Source organism: Mustela erminea, chromosome 14 (assembly GCF_009829155.1).
Source record: "Mustela erminea isolate mMusErm1 chromosome 14, mMusErm1.Pri, whole genome shotgun sequence".
Taxonomy (NCBI): Eukaryota; Metazoa; Chordata; class Mammalia; order Carnivora; family Mustelidae; genus Mustela; species Mustela erminea.
In genome coordinates, this window is record NC_045627.1 from 38402859 (window position 1) to 38427994 (window position 25136).

The 25136-nt window shown below is 40.2% G+C and overlaps 1 protein-coding gene across 4 annotated transcripts in view; it reads right to left on the reverse strand.

Annotated features, from left to right (window-relative positions):
• MICU1 (mitochondrial calcium uptake 1) overlaps nucleotides 1-25136 on the reverse strand; it is a 247798-nt gene that overhangs the window by 15331 nt on the left and 207331 nt on the right. For all 4 annotated transcript variants that reach the window (XM_032313604.1, XM_032313603.1, XM_032313602.1 and 1 more), the window contains 2 exons: nucleotides 24768-24905; nucleotides 12379-12487 (listed from right to left, as the gene is read on the reverse strand). In XM_032313604.1, the coding sequence (XP_032169495.1) occupies nucleotides 12379-12487; nucleotides 24768-24905 (247 nt within the window). The remainder of the gene's footprint in view (nucleotides 1-12378; nucleotides 12488-24767; nucleotides 24906-25136) is intronic.

Sequence of the window (25136 nt, forward strand, 5' to 3'; positions counted from 1 at the left end):
GCAATATTCTCTTATCACCATTCTACAGATCAGGAAACTGAAGCTTTGAGAACTTACGTGATCTGCTCAAGGCCACAAAGCTAGTGAGTAGCAGGGACTCAAACTCAGATTTGAGTTTGAAACCAAAATTTATATAGATTTCATACATATAGTTAACTCTGAATAAATGCTAGATGTTAGGACAATATCTCAAAGCGTAACAAAACATTGCCACACCAGTGAGTAGAGGTGGTGAAGAACATCTTGATTATTAGAATCTGAGAGGTCCACATCTGTATATCCTATGTTGCAACTGAGAAACGGACCATTTAGTATTTTTCTGTTCTGTGGTATCTTTTAAAGGGATACCAACTTTTCTTGTTATGTGACCTTTTTAAGTGACTTCAGGCTTCTGTGTATTGGTTTCTTTACAGAGAGTAATACGAAGAGAAAGGTGAAGAACACAGACGTGCCTACTAAGACATTCCTATATGGGATAAGAAGCTAGATTAGGTAACTCCAAGTCTATGTCACTGTAAGATGTTCACTACAGATGTCAGAATATGTCTGCAGAACTTGGTCCTGAACAGAAGAGACAACTGCATGGGGAAAATGTCATGCCAGAGTTCATATTCAAGAGAAGGACACTAAATCCCAAACACCACAGTTTACTAAAAGGCCTTTATTCTCACCCTGAGGAAGGTCTACTCTTAGCCAAAGGGAACTGGAAAGAAATAGCCTAGAACCTGTCATTCTTAAGCTACTGAAAAGGATGGTTCAAAATGGTGAACCTTCATTGCCTTCAGGATTGTGTTTCAGCAAATATTTCCAAGTTCCAGCGGCATTTTGGTAACTACTGAGAGGCAACATAATGGTGTGGGAAGAATACACATACTTTGGGATTAGAGAGGCTTGCGGCTGAATCCTGGCTCTACCTGCTTAGCTGGGTAACTGTGAGCAAGCTGCTTTATTTTATATTTCCTTGTCCACAAAGTGGGGGATAATACCAACTACTTTTCAGGTTTCAAGGATTAAGAGAGATAATGTCCATAAAGCACTCAGAGTTATGCTTTGCATACGCAAGTTGCTATGAAATGATAGTCGCTGTTAGTGTTCCAGATGTGTGATGGCCTCACAGTCCTCCAAATGACAATGCTATGGGATTCTTATGGCTCAGGAGAAGGTGGCGGATACAGCAGTTTTTTGTGTGTTAGAATTTACTCCATTACTAATTTCTAACTTCCCCAACAACCCAGTAGGGACCTAAATACCGAAAGAATAAGACCCCTTTACTCATTCAAAATAAGAGACTCAAAGAATTTCAAAGCCACAAAGATTCTTAAAGATCATCTATGCTATCCAGGTCACTTCAGAAATAAAGGCAACACAGACCATTTGATATGACTGATACTTTAGAAAAAATACCTGGGGTTGTAACAAGAGCATCCTTTAGGACTTATGCCACAGGCCTTACTAGTTATTCTCTTGACTTGTCAGACAAGAAGGTAAACTGCACATATAGAATGACTATAAAAAATTAAGGACAACCATCTCATAAATGATGCTTTTCAATCTAAGCAGGATTATGGGGGGCATGAGTATTAAAGGCCATAGGCTATATTTGTGTGATTATTTTCTTGTCTTACCATTCAAATGACACAGGGAACATTACTGGACCTACAAGTTTACCAAATCTGTACTATCCTGAGACGCTTTAAAACAGGGCCTCACCATATCTGGAAATCTTTTATTCTCTTTATGAAAGCAAGACTATTCTAAGCTGGGGAGCCTGGGTGGCTCAGTTGTTAAGTGTCTGCCTTCAGCTCAGGTCATGATCCCAGGGTCCTGGGATTGAGCCCTGCATCTGGCTCCCTGCACAGCGGGAAGCCCACTTTTCCCTCTTCCACTCCCTCTGCTTGCTGTGTCTCCCTCTGTCAAATAAATAAATACAATCTTAAAAAAAAAAAGAATATTCTAAGTTATACAAACCATAGCCCATTCTAGAGTTCCAATTGAACTTTTAACTTTTCCATCATAGGATGCCATCAGGGAGGAAGTCATGTTGTTTTCCATTACCTTCTTCAGACCAGGTAAATCATTTAGACAGCACTTGAAAGGTTATATATCTAAGTTTATGCCCCGTATGTGTACAAATAAGCAAGAGAACCAATTCCTCTTAAGTGCTAAACAAGAGATGACCTATAAGGGAAATGCACACTATTTCACCGAGGAAGGTTCTTTCTTCAAATGGTCAGAATTCACCAAGGACATTTCTCATTTGCCTGGGAGTTTGTTATTCTCACATGGGCCATGGAGGAACTAAAGAAAGCGCCTTAATGAACTTCGTTATTTTTACTCTGGAGGGATTGGATCATGCTGTCGTGTGGTAAATTTGTAGCTGCCACCTGCCTGGGTTCTCAAACTGTTCATTAGCTCCATAAGTTGTTAAAAGACATTTTGGGGCAAATCAAGTTTGAGAACTATAAAGGCTCTCTTGGAGATTAATAACGCACATTAGCATATTAAAAAGTTGGCAGGAGTAGAGCTACAGGAAGAAATTCTGTATAACCTGGCATTTTCCAAACTGACTTGGACCATGGAACATTTTTTTTTAAAACCCACAGAACCATTAACATATTGCAGTAAATAGTGTTCTTCACAATGCTGTTGGGGAAATTCTGTGCTAAATTATGTCTAAAGACAGGTTTGCGAGTTCTAAAATAGCCAAGGAAGAGACAGTGCCAGGGCCTCTAAAAGGTGCCAATTTCTGAAGGTCCTAACCTTTTGGGGAAAAAGGAAGACAGCCAAGACTGAGAGCAGAAGGCAGACAGAAGTACTCTGATTCTATCCCCATCCCACTCTTTCCCCACCCCTAGTATGGCGCAGAGGCTCCACTTTTAATCTCTGCCACACCAAACTGGAACAGCGTGTATACTCCTCTTTCTCCCGTTAGACTGCGAGCTTCTGAGGGTAGAACCCAGCACAGTACCCATGCTGCTGGCTGAACAAATGGACGAACCACCCTAAATCCGGTTTACATCATCAACTTCATAATGAAAGTGGCTGACATTTACTGAACTGAAAGCGGCAGAATGATAGGCACAAGGTTAATACCCTATGAGATAGGGATCATGATCTTGATTTTAAAAACATGGAGACTAAATTCAGAAATGGCCCAAAGCAAATCAGCCAGTAAATGATAAGAGCCAAGCTTAAAACCCAGACAACAGGGGTGCCTGGCTCAGTGGGTTAAGCCTCTGCCTTCGGCTCAGTTCATGATCCTAGGGTCTGGGATCGAGCCCCGCATCAGGCTCTCTGTCAGCAGGGAGCCTGCTTCCCCCGCCTTCTGCCTGCCTCTCTGCCTACTTGTGATCAAATAAATAAATAAAATCTTAAAAAAAAACAAAAACAAAACCAAAAAACAACCCAGACATCAGGACTTTGGAACCTGTGTTCTTAACTACTACACTTTCCCCCCTCCCTTCCAAGTTCCATCTTAGCAGTAAAATCCCAGGATTCTGCAGAGGGAGAATTCGGGTAGATCTCATCCCAGTGGAAAAATCACCAGTAGGGCTGCCGGGATTAGGAAGGTTTGAAAGCAAAGGGGAAAGTGCAAGGAGAGGCTGCGGAGGACAGGCACAACCGGCAGAGTAAGGGAAAGCGGCGAGGACAGCTGAACACACGCCAGCCTTTCCAGGCACGTGCTAGTGTGTGAACAGTTCACAGTATTGATATCACCCTTTTAAGCATGCAAAAAGGTGACATAATGTCAAGTCTAAAAGATAGGGATCACAGAAGAATGTGGTGAATTAATGGCATGAGTCTGTTCTCTGGGTCTACTGGGAAAGGTGAGGGTTTATTGGCTTGAGATCCAATGTCTTATTTAATCCATCAAAATGTTTATTCACTTATTCATTTGTTGGTGTCTACTGTATCCCGAGGATTGTCCAAACGCGGCGAATATACCCATGAATAAGACAAATAAGCATGCTAGTATGCAGAGTCAGAATAAACACATGAGAAAATATTGGGTAGTGACAAATGTTATGACACACAGGGTGATGGGGTTACTTTAGGACGGGAAGGTCTTTCTGAGGAAGTGATTTATATGTGACCCAGATTCCAGGGGCCCAAATACACCGACCTCATGGGAAAGAGCACTTGAGGTAAAGGCACAGCTAGAACAAAGGCTTTCAAGTGGGAATGAACTTGGTACATTTAGAATAGAAACACAGAAAGTGTGGGGTGGAGTGAACTGGGAAGGAAGTGGTATTTGATGAACTCAGAGTATACAGGGCCATGACATATGGAACTCCATAAGGCAGTGTAGAGAGACTATGGCTTTAGCAGGGGAGATGCAGAAAGGGAGTCAGATGCAGGGTGTATTTTGGAAGTAGAGAGAAGGATTTACTGAAGAAATGAATATGGGAGTGAGGGAGCAAGAAATCAAGGCTAATGCCTACTTTTTTTGAGCTCCTGGATAGGTAGTAGATAACTCAGTAAGTTACTGAGGGCCTACTACATACAAAATACTGTTGTTAGTGGTCTCTGCTCTGCCTGATTAGCCACATTTGTGGACATTAAAGCCCTTGTCCATAATTTATGCTAGGAGTTGATGACAATGATGAAGACAGAGGATTTTAGGTTAATGTATCTTTTTAAAAAATTCTAAGAATATAGACAATATAGTTAGTTTTTTATAATTCATATTGAGTAGTTAGGGAAGGCCTCTCTGAGGAAGCAGCTCTTGAAGTTGAGTCTTGAAAGATAAATAGAAGTTACCCAGGTAAGTAGCATAATTAGGTTTCTAGAAAAATTTAAGCTTTTAAACAGACAATACAAGTATTCTCAAAGTAATTTAAATTCGCTCTCCCCCCCACATTTTAGTCTTACTTGGTGGACTACTTATGGGTGATATTTAGTTCTTGGTTGCTATGGTGGGTTTAATGGTGGCCCCCTAAGAGCTATGTCTACATCTTAACCCCTAGAACTTGTGAATGTGACTATGTTTGGAAGAAGGGTCTTTGCAGATGTAATTAAATTGAGATGAGATCTGGGCTAAGGATTACCCAGCCAGACCCTAAATCCAATGATAAGTGTCCTTTTTTTTTTTTTTTTTAAAGATTTTATTTATTTATTTGACAGATCACAAGTAGGCAGAGAGGCAGAGAGAGAGAGAGAGAGAGGAGGAAGCAGGCTCCCTGCAGAGCAGAGAGCCCAATGCGGGGCTCGATCCCAGGACCCTGGGATCATGACCTGAGCTGAAGGCAGAGGCTTTAACCCACTGAGCCACCCAGGCACCCCGATAAGTGTCCTTTTAAGAGATACACAGAAGAAAGACATGGGGAGAAGAAGGCGAAGGCCATGTAAAGACAGAAGCAGTGACAGGAGTTCTGCAGCCATGAGCCAACGAGTGACTAGAGCCACAAGAAGCTGGAAGAGGCAAGGAAGGATTTTTCCCCCAGAGCCTTCAGAGGGAGCATGGGCCTGCCAACATCTTGATTTCAGATTTGTGGCCTTCGGAACTGTGAGAGAATAAATTCCTGGTTTTTTTTTTTGTTTTTTTTTTTTTTAAAATCACGATGTTGGTGGTAATTTGTAACGGCAGCCCCAGGAAAGGAATACACTTGGCTTCTCCCTGCTACTTAGTATGAATCTAGGCCAGCTTCCCCTAGATGTCTATCGTTTTACACCCAGGGAATCCAAAGTTACACAGATAAAACAAACCAAGAAGTCAAAACAAATGCTAAATATCATACATCTTAAAGCCAAATATGTATTTGGATATCAGATATGACTGTATAATTTTTAACATTGCCTCTATTAGCAAAGATAATGAGGCACGGATTATATGGAGACGAAACATCCCAGGAAATGGCCTGAAGTCATTTGAAAGAATCATTGTCTTTTTTTTTTTTTAACCACTAGGTTGCACTTTCCTTTGCCACCACTACCCCGAATCATTCTATTTTATACACCCTGTAATTTTAACACAGACAGTGATTCATCCAGGATAATTGTGCTTTATAGCAATGTCTTTAGTTGAGTTTTTTAAAAATAAAAATGCAAATATAAAGAGGAACTTATTAATTTTATTTTTACAATAAATGACGACCTCCTATCTTTGGATTTTTATCTTATATTTTTGGATTTTCAGATGCTGTCAAATCCGTTTTGTGAAATGGAGCAATAGAACCAAAGCTATTCTGGAGAAATAACCCAGTGGTATTACACATACATACATAACCTCTATGATACCATTTGTTTTTTTCGAGGGATTCTACAAAGGTCAGAGGAGGTATTCTTTTACATAAAGAAACAAGCAAACAAGCAACTGTTCTTTAAAAAAACCTATGTCAATTAAGAAAATGAAGTAAAAGGCATCCAATTTGGAATGGAAGAAGTAAAATATTTTCTATTTGCAGGTGGCATCATCTTGTATTAGGAAATCTTAAGGAATCTATCAAAAAGTGCTGAATAAGCAAGACTGTGTTTATAAAAGCTATCAGAGCTTAGGAGAGATTTAAAACTTACACATTGCAGTACCCAAGAGTGAAATAAAGACACTGTCAGATCAACCAAAATCTAAGAGATTTCATTGGTAGCAGGTCTGTACCATAAGGAATAACAAAAGTTCTTCAGACCAATGAGAAATGATACCAGATAAAAGTTTAGGGGCGCCTGGGTGGCTCAGTGGGTTAAAGCCTCTGCCTTTAGCTTGGGTCATGATCCCAGGGTCCTGGGATGGAGCCCCACATCGGGCTTTCGGCTCAGCGGGGAGCCTGCTTCCTCTTCTCTCTCTGCCTGCCTCTCTGCCTACTTGTGATGTCTGTCAAATAAATAAGTAAATAGATCTTAAAAAAAAAAAAAGTTTGGAGATTCAGGAATAAATGAAACGCACTCAAAATGGTAAATACAAGTAAATGGAAAATGTGGGTAAGTATAAAATATTATTTTTTTTTCCTCTTTATTTCTTAAAAAACTATTGGAAGCAAGAATCCTAATGTTGTATTGTAGGGATTTTAACATACACAGAAGAAACACAAATGACAACTATAGCATAAAAAACAGGGTGATGGTAAATGGAACTATTTGACTGCAAGGTTCTTACACTTCACTGGAAGTGGCACACTATTAACTTTAAGTGAACTGTAAAATGTTATAACTTCTAGAGAAACCATTAAGATATGAAATGCAAAGAGATATACCTAACAGGCCACCGGATCCAACTATATGTCTGGAAGAGATACACTTATCTAAAGACACAGATAGGCGGAACATAAAAGAATAGAAAAAGACATACTATGCAAATAATAACCATAAACAAAGCTGAAGTAATTACACCACTATCAGATAAAATAGATTTTTTAGGAAGGTATATTACTAAAGATAAAGGGGGAACATTTCATAATGATAAAAGGGTCAATTCATAAGAAAAGCAAAATAATCCTAACCAATAACTATATATTCTCTTAACACCAGAGCTCAAAATTCATGAAGCAAATAAATAAATTTATAGCTTCAAAAGCTTAACTTGGAAAAGGCTGGAAAAGGTAGGTAAAGGGTGCCTGGGTGGCTCAGTCTGTCTGCCTGGAATTAAGCCCCGCATCAGGCTTCCTGCTTAGCAGGGATCTGCTTCACCCTCTCCTTCCCTCCCACCCCCACTTGTGTTCTTTCTCTCTCAAATAAATAAATAAAATCTTTAAAAAAAGAAAAAGTAGATAAAGTTCCATCAAAAGCTAGAAAAAGAAAAGCAAAATAATGTATACTGCAAAGTCAAAAATTGGTTCTTTGAAAAATTTAACAAAATTGCCAAACCCCTAGATAGACTAAGAAAGAAAGAAAATAAAAAAGATAGAAGCTGTAATTCACGAAGGTTAGGGGAAAAAGGTGATTTCAGATTCTACAGATTCTAGATGGTAAAAGGATAATAATGGAATATTATGAGCAACTTTTTGTCAATAGATTCAATAATTTAGGTGAAATGTGAAAATTCCTAAAAAACCCCACAACGTATCAAAATTCACACAAGATAAAACACAAACTCTGAATACCTATGTATTTATCAAAGAAATTAAGTTACCAAAACCTTCTCACAAAGAAAACTGCAGGCCCAGATAGTTTCATTGGTAAATTCTATCAAAATATTCAGAAAGAAACAGTAATCTTTCACAAACTTTCTGAAAATAAAGAAGAAAAATTTCCTTGATTCATTTTTTTTTTTAAAAAGATTTTATTTATTTATTTGACAGACAGAGATCACAAGTAGGCAGAGAGGCAGGCAGAGAGAGAGGAGGAAGCAGGCTCCCGGGGAGCAGAGAGCCCGATGCGGGACTCGATCCCTGGTATCATGACCTGAGCCAAAGGCAGAGACTTTAACCCACTGAGCCACCCAGGCGCCCCTCCCTCATTCATTTTATGAGAATAGTACAAAACCTGAAAGGATATTACAAAAAATAAAGTTACAGACCAATATCCCTTAATATTTAATAAAATGTTAGCAAATCAAATCTCACAATAAAAAAACCCTAATAACACATTATTACAAAGCTGGGTTTATTTCAGGACAATAGGGATAATCATATCCCTTATGGTAATCTATCATATTAACAAAATAAAGGAGAAAAGTCAAATAATCATTTATATATATACACAGGGAAAGTATTTGACAAAACTCAATAGCCACTGAAGATAAAAACCTTTTTTAAAATTCGGAAGGGAAAGGAATTTCCTTAATTTGATAATGGGCATCCACAGTCTAATATCTAACTCAACGATAAAATACTGAATGCTTTTCCCCTAAAATCTAGAAGGGGTCAAGGATCAAGGATGCCTTCTCTTACTACTTGTATTTAACATCATACTGGTGGTTGAAGGAAGTGCAACAAGGCAAGAAAAAAAGGCATAAATCTCAAAAAAGAAGTGAAACTATCTGTTTGCAGGTGACAACTGCCTATATAGAGAAACGTAATAGATCTATGAAACAACTAGAACAGTGAGTGAATTTAGCAAGATCGCAGAGTACAAGATCAATATACAAAAACCAATTGTATTTTTGTAACGGTAACAAATAATTGGAAAATGAAACAAAACTCCATTTATAATAGTATCAAAACCATAACATGCTTAAGCATCAATTTCTAAAAATATGTGCCAGACCTGTCTACTTAATACTACAAAACCATTGCTGAGAAAAATCTACGAAGATCTAAAAAACGGAGAGATGATATTATAATATGCTCATGAATCGGAAGACTCAATATCACTAATACGTGAATTCTCTCCAAATTAATATATACTCAATGTTATTGTAATCACAAGCCCACCTCTTTTTTGTTTTTGTTTTTTTTAAGATTTTATTAGAAAGTGTGAGAGAGTGTGAGAGAGAGAGAGAGAGAAAGCGCCCGTACACGAGTTGCGGGGAGGGACAGAAAGAGAGAGAGAGAGAGAGAAAGTAGACTCCCAACTGAGCAAGAAGTTCGACATAGGGCTTGATCCCAGGACCTCAAGATCATGGCCTGACTTGAAGGCAGATGCTTAACTGACTGAGCCACCCAGGTGCCCCAATCCCACCTCTTTTTTACAAAGGAAGCGACAAGCTGACTCTAAAATTTAAGTAGTAATACAAAGGACCTAAAATATCTACAGCAATCTTGAAAAAGAAGGAAGTTGAGAGATTAATAATACCTGACACTTTAAGACTTCCTATAAAGCTACAGTAATCAGACTGAGCATTATAGATAAGTGTAACAGAACAGAGAGCTCATAAACAGATCTACACTTAAAAGGTAATTTAATTTCTGATAAAGGTGCCAAAGCAAAACAAGGGAAGTCTTTTTCAGCAAATGGTGCTGGTTCAACTGGGTATCTATGTGGAACACTCTCCTTCACACCATCTATAGAGATTAATTTGAGTGGATCATATAAGACACGTAAGCACTGAAGCACTAAAGCTTGTAGAAAAAAATACAGGAGACTATCTGCGCAGTTTGGGGGTAGACAAAGGTTTTATTAGGAGCAGAAAGTAATGATTAAAAAATAAAAATTCAATAAATTAGACTTCAGACAAAAACTTCTACAAACGAGGCACCTGGGTGGTTCAGTGGGTTAAACCTCTGCCTTCGGCTCAGGTCATGATTCCAAGGCCCTGGGATCCAGCCCCGCATCCGGCTCTCTGCTCAGCAGGGAGCCTGCTTAGCCCTCTCTCTCTGTCTGCCTCTTTGCCTATTTGTGATCTCTGTCTGTCAAATAAATAATTAAATTAAAAAAAAAAACCAAAACCAAAAACTTCTGCAAATGAAAAAGAGACCTTTAAGAAAGTGACTAGGCGGGGCGCCTGGGTGGCTCAGTGGGTTAAGCCTCTGCTTTTAGCTCAGGTCATGATCTCAGGGTCCTGGGATCGAGCCCCACATCAGACTCTCTGCTCAGCAGGGGGCCTGCTCCCCCCCCCACCTGTGATCTCTGTCAAATAAATAAAATCTTAAAAAAAGAAAGTGAATAGGCAAGTCACAGTCTAGAAAAATACTCACAATACATATAACTGATAAAGCACTAGTATCCTATTATGTATCAAAAACTTCAATAGGGGCGCCTGGGTGGCTCAGTGGGTTAAGCCTCTGCCTTCAGGTCATGATCTCAATGTCCTGGGATTGAGCCCCGCATCGAGCTCAGCAGGGAGCCTGCTCCCTGCCCACCCGGCCTGCCTCTCTGCCTGCTAGTGATCCTTCTCTCTCTGTCAAATAAATAAATAAATCTTAAAAAAAAAAAAAAAATTTCAATAAGTGAATCATAAGACAAGCAACTAATAAAAATGGGCAAAAGATTTCAACAGACACATCACCAAAGAAGATGTCTGAATGATAAGAACACAGAAGAGCTGCTCAATAGTAGAAGTCATCAAGGAAATACAAAAGAAAAACAAAATGAGATGTCTTTCTCTACACTCCAGAATACTGCCAACCTGTGGACAAGAATGTGGAACAGCACGAACTGTTGTCACTGCTGGTGGGAATATAGAAACACCGTGAAAAAGGGAATGACAGTTAAAAAAAAAAAAAACAACTAAGTACCTTCCCCTGGACCCAGCAATTCGTTCCTAGGGATTTATCTGAGAGAAATGGCAAGACATGTCCTGAAAAAGACTAACACAAGGATACTCAGCTTGATTCAAGAGAGCCAGTAACTGGGAACAGATAAGATAACCAGTGGAAGAATGGACAGACTGTGGAGCAGTCCTCCCAACAAATTACCACTCAAAAAAGGGACGAACTATTCTGCCCATGACAATATAGATGATCTCAAAAACACGCTGAGAGAAACTTTACAAGATTATACATCGGATAATTCCATTTGTTTTTTTTTTTTTTTAAAAGATTTATTTATTTATTTATTTGACAGAGAGAGATCACAAGTAGGCAGAGAGGCAAGCAGAGAGAGAGAGGAGGAAGCAGGCTCCCTAATGAGCAGAGAGCCCGATGTGGGACTCGATCCCAGGACCCTGAGATCATGACCTGAGCCGAAGGCAGCGGCTTAACCCACTGAGCCACCCAGGTGCCCGGATAATTCCATTTGTAAGAAGCTCTAGAACAAACAAAATTAATCTATGGTGGAAAAATACACAGATTAAGGTTGTCTCCATGCATGGGGGCAGAAAAAGACTATGAAGGGGGCACAAAGGAACTTTAAACAAAATACTGGACTTCAGTTAGTATTCATGCTGAAGTATTTAGACATGCTGATGTCTACAACTTAGAGTACATCAAAGAATAAGACTGATAGAGGGATGAATACATACACAGAGATACTATAGGAAATACAGAAAAATGTTAACTGAAGTGGCTATATGGATGTTCCCTGAATAATTACTTCAACTGTTCTCAATGTTTTAACTTTTTCATAATAAAATGTTGGGGGGAAAATGTTTTCACTTCCCCTGCTCTCTCACATTGCCTGTACTAAGTCACGCTGAGTTTCTAGGAAATAAGCCAGTTTGGGGGAGGGGGATAGCTGTTCTGAGCCATGATTTTATCTAAAAAAACAAAGCAAAAAATCATGTTAAACCACGTGAACACAGGAAATAAACCAAACTACTGCTTCCCACCAAAGAATGAATTGAAATGCTACTGACTTTAGCTTCATCTTAAATATGTCATGATTCTGGCTCCAATGAGAGAAGTTCTAGTTTCTAAAGATGGGTGTCTGCCTTGACCACAGCCTTTGACACAAGAAAATACATCTGCTAAGCTTGGACACTCAGGGTGAAATGCAATGGCAATGAAAGGAAACAAATAAAAAATAATGTCAAGAGAAACTCCTACTACTGTTAAGGAAGGGTAGTCACGTAACAGATTACAGATTCAATGTTGATACCCTCAAGAAAACATTTTTGGGTTTCATTACCTTTATCAAGAGATGCCCCAGCCATATGGTAAAAGCTTAATGCAGTGTCCACATCATTAATATTCTTTAGGAAAGTAAAGAAGTTCTCCACTTCCTGAAATGTCAGACCCTGAAAGAAAAGAGACAGCAAGATCAGGCAGGAACCTGTAACAAAAAGCAGCTCAAAATGCAAAGAAGTAGGCAGTTATTCATGTCTATAAGTCAGAAATTTATGTTATGTTTGGAACAGAAACTGCATAAATTCATCAAGAAATGCCCAATTTGTATACAACAAGGGAACACAACTCTAGAATTTTACCCTGAGAAAGGCAAGCTGGCTAAATGCTTTCCCCTCCCATGTAAAATCTGACATGAAGCTGTTTACAGTGATGGCTGGGTATCTTTAATAAAAATATTTCTAAATGTGCCCTCCAATTAGTCACAGTATCTATTATGACATTTCCTAGATGAGCTTCAGCCTCTTGATCTATTACACGTTATACACCTTAACAAGTTGGAATGGAGTCAGGACTTCCATTTTAATAATCTACCCTTAGGCCAGCTAAGCTTTCTGAGGCTTAATTAAAAAACACCAGAGTCAGTGATACACAGGCGAATGGTTTGACTTGGGAAGCTGTTCATTATGTCAATCTAAAAGCTACTAATGAAGCAATTTGCCACTTAACTTTAATTGGATGAAATTTTCTGAATGAAGAAGCTCTTTTCAAAAGCTGCTCCTAGGATTTGCTGATCTCCAATTTGACTTTCTCTGATGGCTCAGGAGAGAGTAGCTGTATAACGAGGGGCAAGGGAGTTTCCCTACAGGGTGAGGATTGCTCCTATTTGACTATTTCCCACTTCTCACACATCACGCTGAGATGGAAATGAATACAATTTCTAAGAGGTGAGTAACACTGGAAAGAAGCTGAGGTGAATGGCTTTTAATGAAGCATCAGGTCCTTAACATTACCCATGCTGACTGGCCTCTACTGAGAGCGGCCCCTCTTCCAATCTCCATTTCCCCAGACTAGAGAGCCCTGCAATCCACATGGGGAACTTACAAATAAGGAAACTTCATTAATGACAGTATACATTTCTTTTCTGGTACTCTCCAAACTGGGTCAATGGTCTCTTTCTCATTTAATCAATCAAATGAAGAGCTAAAACACTGTATGTATGATTATGTTACACTATCTTTTATAATTTTCCCAAGAATAATAGGAGCTAAAAAACTTTTTATTGTGAACGAGGATGACCATATAGGAAGCTGCATAAAATATAAATGTACAAGAAACTGCTGTACAATGAACACCCATAGAACCTCCACTGAGGTCAAGGAACAGACTATCACCAGCATCCCTGAAGCCTTCGGGTCTCCCCTCAAGATAACCCGTCTCAGTCATTAAGCCCCTTTACTCAGTGTTAATCACTATTCTGACTTTTAGTGGATTCATTGCCTTCCTTGCCTTTTTTAAAAATTGTGCTACTATCGGGGCACCTGGGTGGCTCAGTTGGTTAAACATCTGCCTTCGGCTCAGGTTGCAGTCCCGGGGTCCTGGGATGGAGCCCTGTGGTGGGCTCCTTGCTTAGCAGGAAGCCTGCTTCTCCCTCTCCCTCTGCCTGCTGCTTCCCCTGCTTGTGTTCTCTCTCTCTGTCAAATAAATAAATAAATAAAATCTTTAAAAAAAAATAGCGTTATCTATTTATGCATCCTCAAACAGAAACAGTTCAATTACGCTTGTTTTGAATGTCGTAAATGGAATCACACGGTATGCATCCTATTATATATGGCTTCTCTATTTAATATTTGTCTATGTTTTGTATTCTGTAGTTAACTCATTTTTATTGTTGTGTGAATATACCACATTTTTTTTTATCCATTCTGTTTGGACTGTTACCAGTTTCTGGCAATTATGCACAGTGGTACATCTGTATTTATGCATTCAAACATTTATGGACTACCTGCTATGTGCCAGGTTCCATAATTTTTGGCAGTGAACTGGAAGGCTTATAGTAAATAGTTTTTCCCTAACTTGAGGCCATTCTCCTTTGCCTTGACTTAGAGCATCCGGAGATAGGACTTATTCCTTATATGAATGCCTTAGTATGCTATCTAATGGAAACACTAGGCTAGCATCAACCTTAGAGAGGAGAATTCCCCTGGACCAGAAGTACAGGCTCTATAATATCACCTGCTTGTGGATAGATACACTAATACCATCTTCTCTCACCTCCATCAAAAGACATGCAGTGGTTGAAATGTGAGGGATTTCACATTTCAACCCAGTGTCCACTGATGGATGAATGTATAAACAAAATGGAATATGATTCACCCTGTAAAAGGAAGGAAATTTTGACATAAGGTACAATACGGATGAACCTCAAAGACATTATGCCAGGTGAAACAAGCCATTTACAAAAGGTGACATACTATATGATTCCACTTATATGAGGTACCTGTACAGAGACAGAAAGTAGAATGGTGGTTGCCAGGGCTGGGTGGGGGAGGGAGGAGGAATGGGGACTTTTTTTTTCTCGATCCCGGGACTCCAGGATCATGACCTGAGCTGAAGGCAGTCGTCCAACCAACTGAGCCACCCAGGCGCCCATTTTTTTTTTTTTTAAAAGTAAGCTCTGTGCCCAACATGGGGCTTGAACTCATGACCCCAAGATCCATGCTCTATGGACTGAGCTAGCTAGGTGTCCCAGGAATTGTTGTTTAATGGGTACAGAGTTTCAATTTGGGAAGATGGATGGTGGTGATGCTTGTACACAGTATGAATGTACTTAATGCCACCGAACTATACACTTAAAAATGGTTAAAATAAAATTCCTAAAACAAAGCACATGGTACAGGGAATGCTACCTACTCCGACATATAAGCTCTAACGTTTGCTAGTAAATTTATTGTGAAACATCAAATACAAGAGGCCACGGTACTCATGCTGAGAATTATTTAAGGACAGAGCAAAAAATCTGAATTGAATGGCTATTCATTTGATGACTTAGAAAAACAGTGGGATACAAATCACATTAATGCCATTATTAAATTGAAATACAAAACATTTTACCTTTTATTATATAGATATAATAAAAAATATTTATTGAGCACTTCCTAACAACTCAGCACTCTGCTAGGAACAGTGAGGGAAATAAAATTGCTTTGGACATGGGCCTTGGACATTTTATAGAGCTTACAATTTAGAAAGGTGTCCTTAAAGAAAAGATGATGCCAGTCACAAAATTCTTATTTCTTTGTAACAACTTAGCAAAAAATCCAGAGGAGTTTTCAGCAAGAAAGCTATCATAAGACTATAAGATGAGGTTTGTGGATGGAAAGTGAGAGAACATGCTTTCTGCAAGTTGAGGTGCTCAGACTGGAAGGCATTAGCTCCACGCAGCCATTGGCAGGTGACCTGACCTGCAGAATAGAGGTCAAAAGGAAATAACCTTCCCTTAAGCATGGCATCAAGGGGAATGTCTTGACACCCTAGGGGGAAGTGGAAGAAAGAGGAGTTATTTTATCCTGTGACCAAATGTTCAACAAACTGGTTATCTAGCTACCTTAGGAAAGATGGACTTATATAAAACTGGACTCTAGGTGATTAAAAAATATATATATATACATAGTGTGGACAGTAGAAACACTGGAAACACTTCTCTATGTTTATTAAAACATGAATTCAATTAACACTAAGAGTTTGTTAAACAAACAAATAAAATTGTCTTTTTTTATTTAAAGGCTTTCTTTATTTATTTGAGAGAGAGAGCGCATGAACAGGCAGAGGGGCAGAGGGAGAGCTAGAAGCAGACTCCCCGTTGAGCAGGGAGCCCGTCGGATGTAGGGCTCAATTCGAGGACCCCGGGATCATGACCTGGGCCAAGGCAGGTGCTTATTGACTTAGCCAGGCAGGTGCTCCTAGAGTTGTCTTTCAAAACTAAAAGCAACTGATAAAGTGTTTGAAGAAAACATAAAAAAAAAAAACTTCATAACCTTGAGTAAGACAAAGAGTTCTTAGATATGACACCAAAAGAACAATCCATAAAAGAAAAAAAATGATAAATTAGACTTCATCAACATTAAAACCTTTTGTGCTTCAAAATACTGAGAGAACAGGGGCACCTGGGTGGCTCAGTCAGTTAAGCTGCTGACTCTTTTTGGCTCAGGTCATGATCTTGGGGTCCTAGCATCAAGTCCCAAATTGGGCTTCGTGCGTGGAGTCTGTTTCAGGATTCTCTCTCTCTCCCTCTGCCCCTCCCCTTGCTTGCTCTAAAATAAATAAAGAAATCTTAAAAAAAATTACTGCGAGAACAGACAAAACACAGACTGGGAGAAATATTTTAAAATATTTAAAAATCATTTATCTGGGGCGCCTGGGTGGCTCAGTGGGTTAAGCCGCTGCCTTCGGCTCAGGTCATGATCTCAGGGTCCTGGGATTGAGTCCCGCATCAGGCTCTCTGCTCAGCGGGGAGCCTGTTTCCTCCTCCTCTCTCTCTCTCTCTCTGCCTGCCTCTCTGCCTACTTGTGATCTCTCTCTGTCAAATAAACAAATAAAATCTTTAAAAAAAAAATCATTTATCTGATAAAGGATTTGAGTCCAGAACTACGTAAAGAACTCTTACAACTCAATCATGAGAAAAAAATAATACAATTATAAGAAGTATCTGAGTAGATGTCTCACCAAATAAGATATTAATGGTTAATAAGTTCGTGAAACAATGCTCAGGATCATCAGTCATTAGGGAAAGGCAAATTCAACCACAATAAGAAACCACTACATACCTATCAGAATGACTATAATAAAAAAAGACAGACAATAACAAGTTTTAATAAAGATGTAGAGAAACTGGAACTCTCACATTGTTGTGGAAATGTAGTACCCACAGTGGAAATCAGTTTGGTGCTTTCATTAAAAAAAAAAAAAAAAAAAAAAAAAAAAGTTAGGGTGCCTGGGTGGCTCAGTTGATTAAGCATCTGCCTTCAGCTCAGGTCATGATCTCAGGGGTCCTGGGACAGAGCCCCACATGGAGCTCCCTGGTCAGTGGGGAATCTGTGCTTCTCCCTCTCCCTCTGCTACTCCCCCTATTTGTGCTCTCTCTGTCAAATAAATAAATAAAATCTTAAAAAAAAATTAAACTCAATTATTCCATATAACCCAGCCATTCTACTATTAGCAGTTTTCTTTTTTCTTAAGATTTTTAATTATTTATTTATTTGACAGACAGAGATCACAAGTAGGCAGGGAGGCAGGCAGAGAGAGAGGAGGAAGCAGGCCTTCCTCAGAGGAGAGAGCCCGATGTGGGGCTCGATCCCAGGACCCTGGGGTCATGACCGGAGCTGAAGGCAGAAGCTTTAACCCACTGAGCCACCCAGGCGCCCCTACTCCTAGCAGTTTTCTTAAGAAGAAGGAACGGTTAGGTCCATATAAAGATCTGTAGGCAAATGTTCATAGCAATATAACCATACAGTGGAATTCTGTTCACTGTGTTCAGCAATAAAAACAGTAAGCTATGAATACAAGCAACAACACGGATAAACCTCAAAACAGGATGCTAAGTAAAAGAAGCTAGACACAAAAGGCTACATTATTTTATGAATGCATTCCCATGAAATGTCCAGAAGAGACAGATCTGCAGAGACAGAAGAAAGATGCCTGGCTGTTTGGGGGCAGGGGTGGAAATGGGGACTGACTGCAAGCTAGCATGGGGATTTTCTGGGGTGACGCCAACATTCGGAAACAGGATGGCAGCGATGACTACGTAACTCTGTAAATTTACCAAAAAATCATTGAACTGTTCACTTAAAATCGGTGACTTTTATGGCCTAAATTATACCTCAATAAAGCTGTTAACAAAATAAAAAGCAGCTGAAGTAGAAAGAGGGATAAGGAAAATTCAGCTTCCTCTGGAGTCGTCCGATAATGCCAGGGACCCAGTGCTGACTGGCACGGGTGAAGGTGACACTTAATTACAGGGCAACACACTGTCACACATGATCTCCTTCCCTTGTCTTTTAATCAGTCACAGGAAATCCACCTGCCAGGAATCAATCCCACTGCCTGAATTCCCTCTGTGGCTCACTGAAAAGATAAAATAGCCTCCTTTCTTCTCCTATATATGCTACGTCTTGTACCAGTCTTATCACTTATCATCTGCTCCATCTTCTGCTTAGTTTTTAAAAACATTTAATTATTTTTCAAGTTTTAAAAAAACATTTAATACATGAATATAGGAAGAGTAATATATGAACAGCACAAAGCAAATTCTTCCTCTCCCCTTGTCTTCCAGTCTCCCACCCTTCATGCGGCCACTGTCACCAATTCTGTGGGTACGTTTTCAGGGGTGTACCTATGCTGATCTTGCTCCAATAAAGCATCTTCCCATTGCAAACCCCACATTTGTCTTCAACTGTTGCCTGGCAGTTGGGGGGAAAGTACACCACTTCTATTACTTACATGTCTACAAGTACCTAATCACCCCACAACATCACTTTCTTCCTAGGTTCTTCCTCCTACTCACAAAAATATCAGTGATTTCTCACTGTCAACTGGATAAACTCAACTTTTTGCCTAGTACTCAAGGTCCTCCACAAATGCTTCCATAAATTAACTTTCTAGCCATCTCCCTATAGGCTAGGGTCTAGCAACGTGGTTTTGTTTCCCCCAAACCCTTCTGCTTCTTCAGATCATGGAGAAGGAGGAGTGGCAGTGAATGGGCTCATTAGTGGGAAGATTGTGGACTGTGCAATGACAGTCCTGGCTTTGACTCCCGGTGCCACCTCTTAACACCCTGTGTGATCTTGGGCAAATAATTAAGGCTCAGAGAAGTATTTTTCATCGGAAAAACAGGGATTCTATCCATCATGCAGATGTGGTAATTAGGGAGAAGATAGGTAAAATGCCTAGTACTTGGCAAGTACTCAGTAAGAAGTAGGCTGAGTCTTCAGGAAGCCGGCGGGCCCACTGCTACAGAGCAAATGGCAATGACTTTATTCAATTAAGCTCTGAAATAAACTCTTTTCTGGTATGTGTAGGACCTTGAGGGACAGATAACAGGGGAAAGTATACCACTCACATACCTTTGAAGTCAAAACAGAAATATAATAGGGGAAATATCCACAAATTCTTTTACTAGTAATTCACAGCTTAATACTTTGGGGGAAGTACAAGTTTCAAAGCTAATCAGTAAAACAAAGCTAGTCAATAAAGGAGAGTTCTAGTCTTTTAATGGCCACACCTCAGATGTTCTACTACATGGTGATGCTGATACAAAAGCAAACTGCTTTATAACTTTTGCTTGTCAAAATTGTACTTTTTTTTTCTTTTCCTTTCTTTCTTTCTTTTTTTTTTTTTGTGCAGAAAGGTGATTCTATTAAAGCATGGGGACTGGACCCTTGGGCAGAAAGAGCTGCCTTGGAATTGTGAGGAATGACTGATTATATACCTGAGAGTTGGGGGAGGTAAGGAAAAAGGGAGATGTCCAAAAGGACCTTCATATGCTAGAGAAACTCTCAGGATACTGGAGGCCTGCCTATTGTCAAGCTAAGGTGGGTTTTCCCTCTAGATGCCTCCACCTTTCCTAACTCCCCTATATGTTCCCCAGCTGACCAATACTGACCCACAGGTAGGGACATTTCTACACCCCTCTTCAGCAGGAAGGGATTACAGAAGATGAGACTTTCTGCCTTTACCAACCTTAAAGATGATGGGTCAACATTGTTTGGGGTGAAATGATGAGGGAGCAGAAGGCAAGTTGAGGACAAAGAACAAGCTGACACCCTGCAAAATCCTACTCTGCTCTCAAGACCAAGTTCAAATTGTATCTCTGCCAAGAAATCTTAGTCTGTTCAGTTGATTCTAATCTTTCTTGTTGGTGTTCCCAAAAGGCTTCAGAGATTTATATGTATACTTGATACATTCACCAATGCGTTTGACAAAGATCTGCCTATGGACACTCACTGTACTGGGGACATGCAAACAGGAGTATGACTATGCTCTCAAGAGGCTCAAAGTCAAGTGAGTTGCCTTGTATTATATTATTTATCACCTGTGTCCCAGCACTAGGAATGTCAAGTTCAAGTTCTTTGAAGCAGAGACTTGTTTTTGCTCATTATTGTATTCCTAATATTTACAGGAGTGCCTAGCACGGAGTGGATGCTCAGTAAATACTGGATATGAAATTACACAGTTATTTGTGCGTGTGTGTGTATATATGTTTTCTTACTCAATTATTACAGACTATGTATTTCTTGGGGATAGATGATGGTTTCTGTTTATCTTTTATCTTTCCCACAGCACCTAGCTTAGTTTCTTGCACATAGCCATGTCTGACATTGAACTCAATATCATTTTCAATTCAGCCTTAAGTGAATTCACTAAATTATTAAAGCTTACAGCTTCTGTGCTTTTTTTTTTTTTTTTAAGATTTTATTTATTTATTTGACAGAGAAAGATCACAAGTAGGCAGAGAGGCAGGCAGAGAGAAAGAGGAGGAAGCAGGCTCCCCGCCGAGCAGAGAGCCCGATGCGGGACTCGATCCCAGGACCCTGAGATCATGACCTGAGCCGAAGGCAGCGGCTTAACCCACTGAGCCACCCAGGCGCCCAGCTTCTGTGCTCTTATGTGCATAGAGAACCATCCCTGTGAATTACATTTATAAAGTCTCAGAAAATTCTTTTAATGAGAAGACAATATGGAGGAAGGAAAATAGGCAAATTTTAGAGCTCAGTCAGATTGGGCCTAGAAGAATTATTCACAAGAAAAAGGATAGTGAACGGAATGGGAAAAATCTGGTAGAGGACAGGGAATGATTTTTAAAATAAAGGCCATAAAAACATGCTCCCCATTAAAAAAAAAAAAAAAAAAAGGAAGAAATGCAAACTGTCTTTGTTAAATAAGAAACACGGCAGTTCCTCAGGGCATGAATAGAGTAATCTGTCCAGCATGCCAGGTTCCCCCAGTCTGTCCAGCTATTATTACTCAGGGGCAAAAGATCTAGAGACACGGACAGAGTACAGTCCTCCAGACCAGTGGCTCACAAGCTAAACTGCATCCAAGAATCACCTCGGGAGCCTTTAAGAAACACTGATGGCTGGACCCACCCACTGAGCTGCTGATTTACTGGTTTGAAGAGGGCCCCAACAATCGCATTTCTGAAAAATTCCCCAAGAGATACTAGGAAACTGGGCTTGAGAAGCACTGCTTTGGACGAAGGGTATGGCTATGGAGAACTCTGCTCTAGAAAGGACAAGATCTGGACTAGAAAGCCTTGGATTACAGTCCAGACTCTGGGTGGGTCATTCATTTCTCTTTCTGTCTCTAGATTTTAAAGGCAAAAGGAGATCTAACAAGGCTGTTGGAAGGACAGAGAAAGAACAATGTGAAAGGCAGTGAAACATCACAGAGTCATTAAGTGATGTGCAAATATTTACTTAATATCACCACTAGGACCGCCAGTCCTTTAGGTCTGGGTTGATAATCTGTGCAGAATCCCACGCAGAAAATGATTAATATGAGCCAAATGAAAAGTTACATTTTCATGATAACAAATCCAGAGTGGAATAAAAGAAACAATTAGGAAGCAGATGGTGATTCCCCTTTAATGAGACATGGTCCTAGAGAGATGGACTTGTAACCTCAGGAGCAAAGGCCCTTCATTAACTCTCATTTTAGTTAATTGCTATGTTCACAAAGTTAATCAACATGAGAGGGCAATCAATCTCAATTTCCTGGCTAACACAGCCTAGAAATTCTGGGCCAGAAGTAATTTAGCACCCCAGATTTTTATCATCTGACAAAAACTGTCCTTTTACTTCACAGCTCTTCTGTAAGGTCTCCAGGTCCTAAATTAACTCCTGCCAAAGACACCTTATTCCTTCAAGGGAGATATCTCCAACAACCAATTTATTGTTTTAAAATATGAATTAATAGTAAAATACAAATTAGCCTATTATGGCAGTTAATTATTTTAAGGTCAAATAAATGTGTGAACCAAACTTATTTAAAAATTAGTCTGGTAAAAAGAAAAGAGTGTTTCCTAATGCAAACACCATGTTTTCGGCCTAAGGGCTAAAATTCCACCTAAACACTAATTTTTGGAAATCATAATTTCTAACAGATATGAGCTGGGTACTAAGCACCGTAAAAGCTGTCTCTAAGAGACAGGATTGTTCTCTGTCACTTTCTGTTAATGATGAGTCCTCCCCCCATAACCGAGAGAACACCTGCTGTAGGGACAGAACAATTTTAGTGCCAGGTCAGTTTCTTTGGTCATGGCCAACTGGTAATCACTGTCCAGAGGAAAGGGTACTGGGCTGCGAATGAGAAGGTCTGGCAAGCTGGGGCATGTGTGCATGTGCATATGGGTGTGCGTGTGCGTGACGGTTAAGAGGTATGCCTCTTCAGTGATCTCTGCTTCAGTATGTCCATCCCACACCCTGGCAAAACCCCAGTGCTGACTCAGTTCTACCATCTGCCCCTTCCTGCACCAGGTGCAGCTGGTGTGCAAAGCTATCAGAGAGCAGTGCTGGCTGGTGCCGCCACAAACTCATGGTTTCCAATCGCAGTGCTGCTCAAAAAATTCTCCATCATCTCTTCCTGAATTCTCTCATCATCCGAGTATCAGTCTTTTGGCTTCTGTGTTTGCTCCTTTCCAAACTATTTTTCATAAAACAGCCAGAGTCATTCATTTAAATATACATACAAATGTACAAGCATTTCCCTGTTCACAGCCCTTGAATAGCTCCCCATTGCACTGTGACTATAATCTAAACTCGTGCCAGCACGGGCTGGCCCCATCTCCCTCTCAGACCTTATCTCGGGCCATTCTCCTCCTTGCTAATATGCTCCAACCACAACAGTCCCCTCTCAGTTCCTCACACATGCTAGACCTTTGTGTTTTCTCTGTTGTGGAATCCGTGTGTCCCCCCATCCACAGAACTTATACGTACACTGAAGCCCTAACCCCCAGTGTGGCCATACTGGGAGGCAGGGCCTCTAAGCAAATAACCAAGGTTAAATGAGGTCAGAAGGGCGGGGCCCTGAACTGACAGGATTAGTGTCCTTGTAAGAAGACACACAAGAGAGCTAGTATGCATGTGTGCTTTCCTGCTCTTGCTCTCTCCCTCTCCTTCTGTCTCTTGCCATGCAAACACCCAAGCAAAGGCCTTATGAGGCTATAGGAAGAAGGCAGCTGTCCAAAGGCCAGGAAGAATTTTATTAGAAATTTAACTTGCCTGCACCTTGATCATCAATGCCTGGCGTTCAGAACTGTGAGAAAATAAATTTCTGTTGTTGAAGCCACCCAGCCTGTGGTGTTTTGTGGTAGCAGCCCAAGCAGACTAATACACTGCCTCAGAGTTTTGAAAAAGTTCTCTTTCCTTCTTTCTGGAGCCCCTCTTCCCTCTTCCTCAATTTCTTCCTATCCTCTTTCTCGACTTCTTTACTTCCCATTCTAATGTGTCCTCCACTCTAATAAACAGCTCCCAAAGGTCATCAGTTATTACCATTTTACCAAAGCCAATGGATGTTTATCATCTTATTTTACTAGATCCCCTCTGTCCCTGTACTCTTTACTTCCTTGGCTTCAGCTGCACTGCTTTCTCTAACTGCTTCCTTCCTATGCTGTTTAAACGTCTCATGGAGGGGGTTGAGGGTGGGGGAAAAAGAACAATAAATGTCTTATGGCTTTAACCTGAATAATGTATTGATGATTCCCAACCCTGTCTCAGTCATCTGAAGTAGATGTGAATATCCAAGGGCCTGTTAATCATCTCTAACTGGAGAGTCCACAGGCATTTTTAAAAAATATTTTATATATTTTTTTGAGGGAAAGAGAGAAAGCACAAGCAGGGAAAGAGCAGCAGAGGGAAAGGGAGAACCAGGCTCCCCGGCAAGCAGAGAGCCTGACCCAGGGCTCAATCCCAGGACCCTGGGATCATGACCTGAGCTGAAGGTAGACGCCCAACTGACTGAGCCACCCAGGTGCCCCATACATAGGCATCCTAAATCAAGGTATCTGTAACTAAACTCTTTATATTCCTCTGGGAACCAGTCTCTCTTTTTAATTTCTCTCTAGACAGACTTTCTGAAATTTTTTTTTTCTAAGTTCTAAGTCCAGTGTGGGGCTTGAACTCACAACCCTGAGACTAAGAGCTGCGTGCTCAATCGAAAGCCAGACAGGTACCTCTTAAATTTCTCAATCTAGTTCACAGTGCCACCCTTTGAACAAGAACCCTTAAGGGCTTATTGTGCAATCTCCCTTCTTCCTCTTCCACTGCTCGTGTTTTTTGAAGCACCAGAGATGAATTAGTTATAACCTTTGTTTCATGACACTCTCATTATGGTAGTACCTTTGCAATATAACCATACCTTCCCATGGTTCCTTTTCTTCCTATAAACAAAGATACCTACCTTTCCTTCTTTGAAATGCTTCTTGAGCTGCTTCTGCATGGCGGTCAACTTCTTGGACTGCACCCCACTGTAGGCCAGCAGCATGCCACCAAACTGCCTCTCAGTAATTTTCCCATCCACAGGGTCATGGCGTTCAAACTGGGAGAGAAACAGAGTGTTCTTGGGGTCAAATGCAAAGTATTTTGACATGGAATGTGGAATGATCAAGCTGGATGCCAGAAAGTAGTTGGTGGCCATAGAGACTGTTATTTTTGAACTGTAATTATCACTAAGATTTGAAAAATAAACAATCAGAAACAGAAGATCTGGGTTCTTATTCCAGCTTTGTCAATATTTATGACTTTAGGAAAGTCACTCAACTTCTCTGGG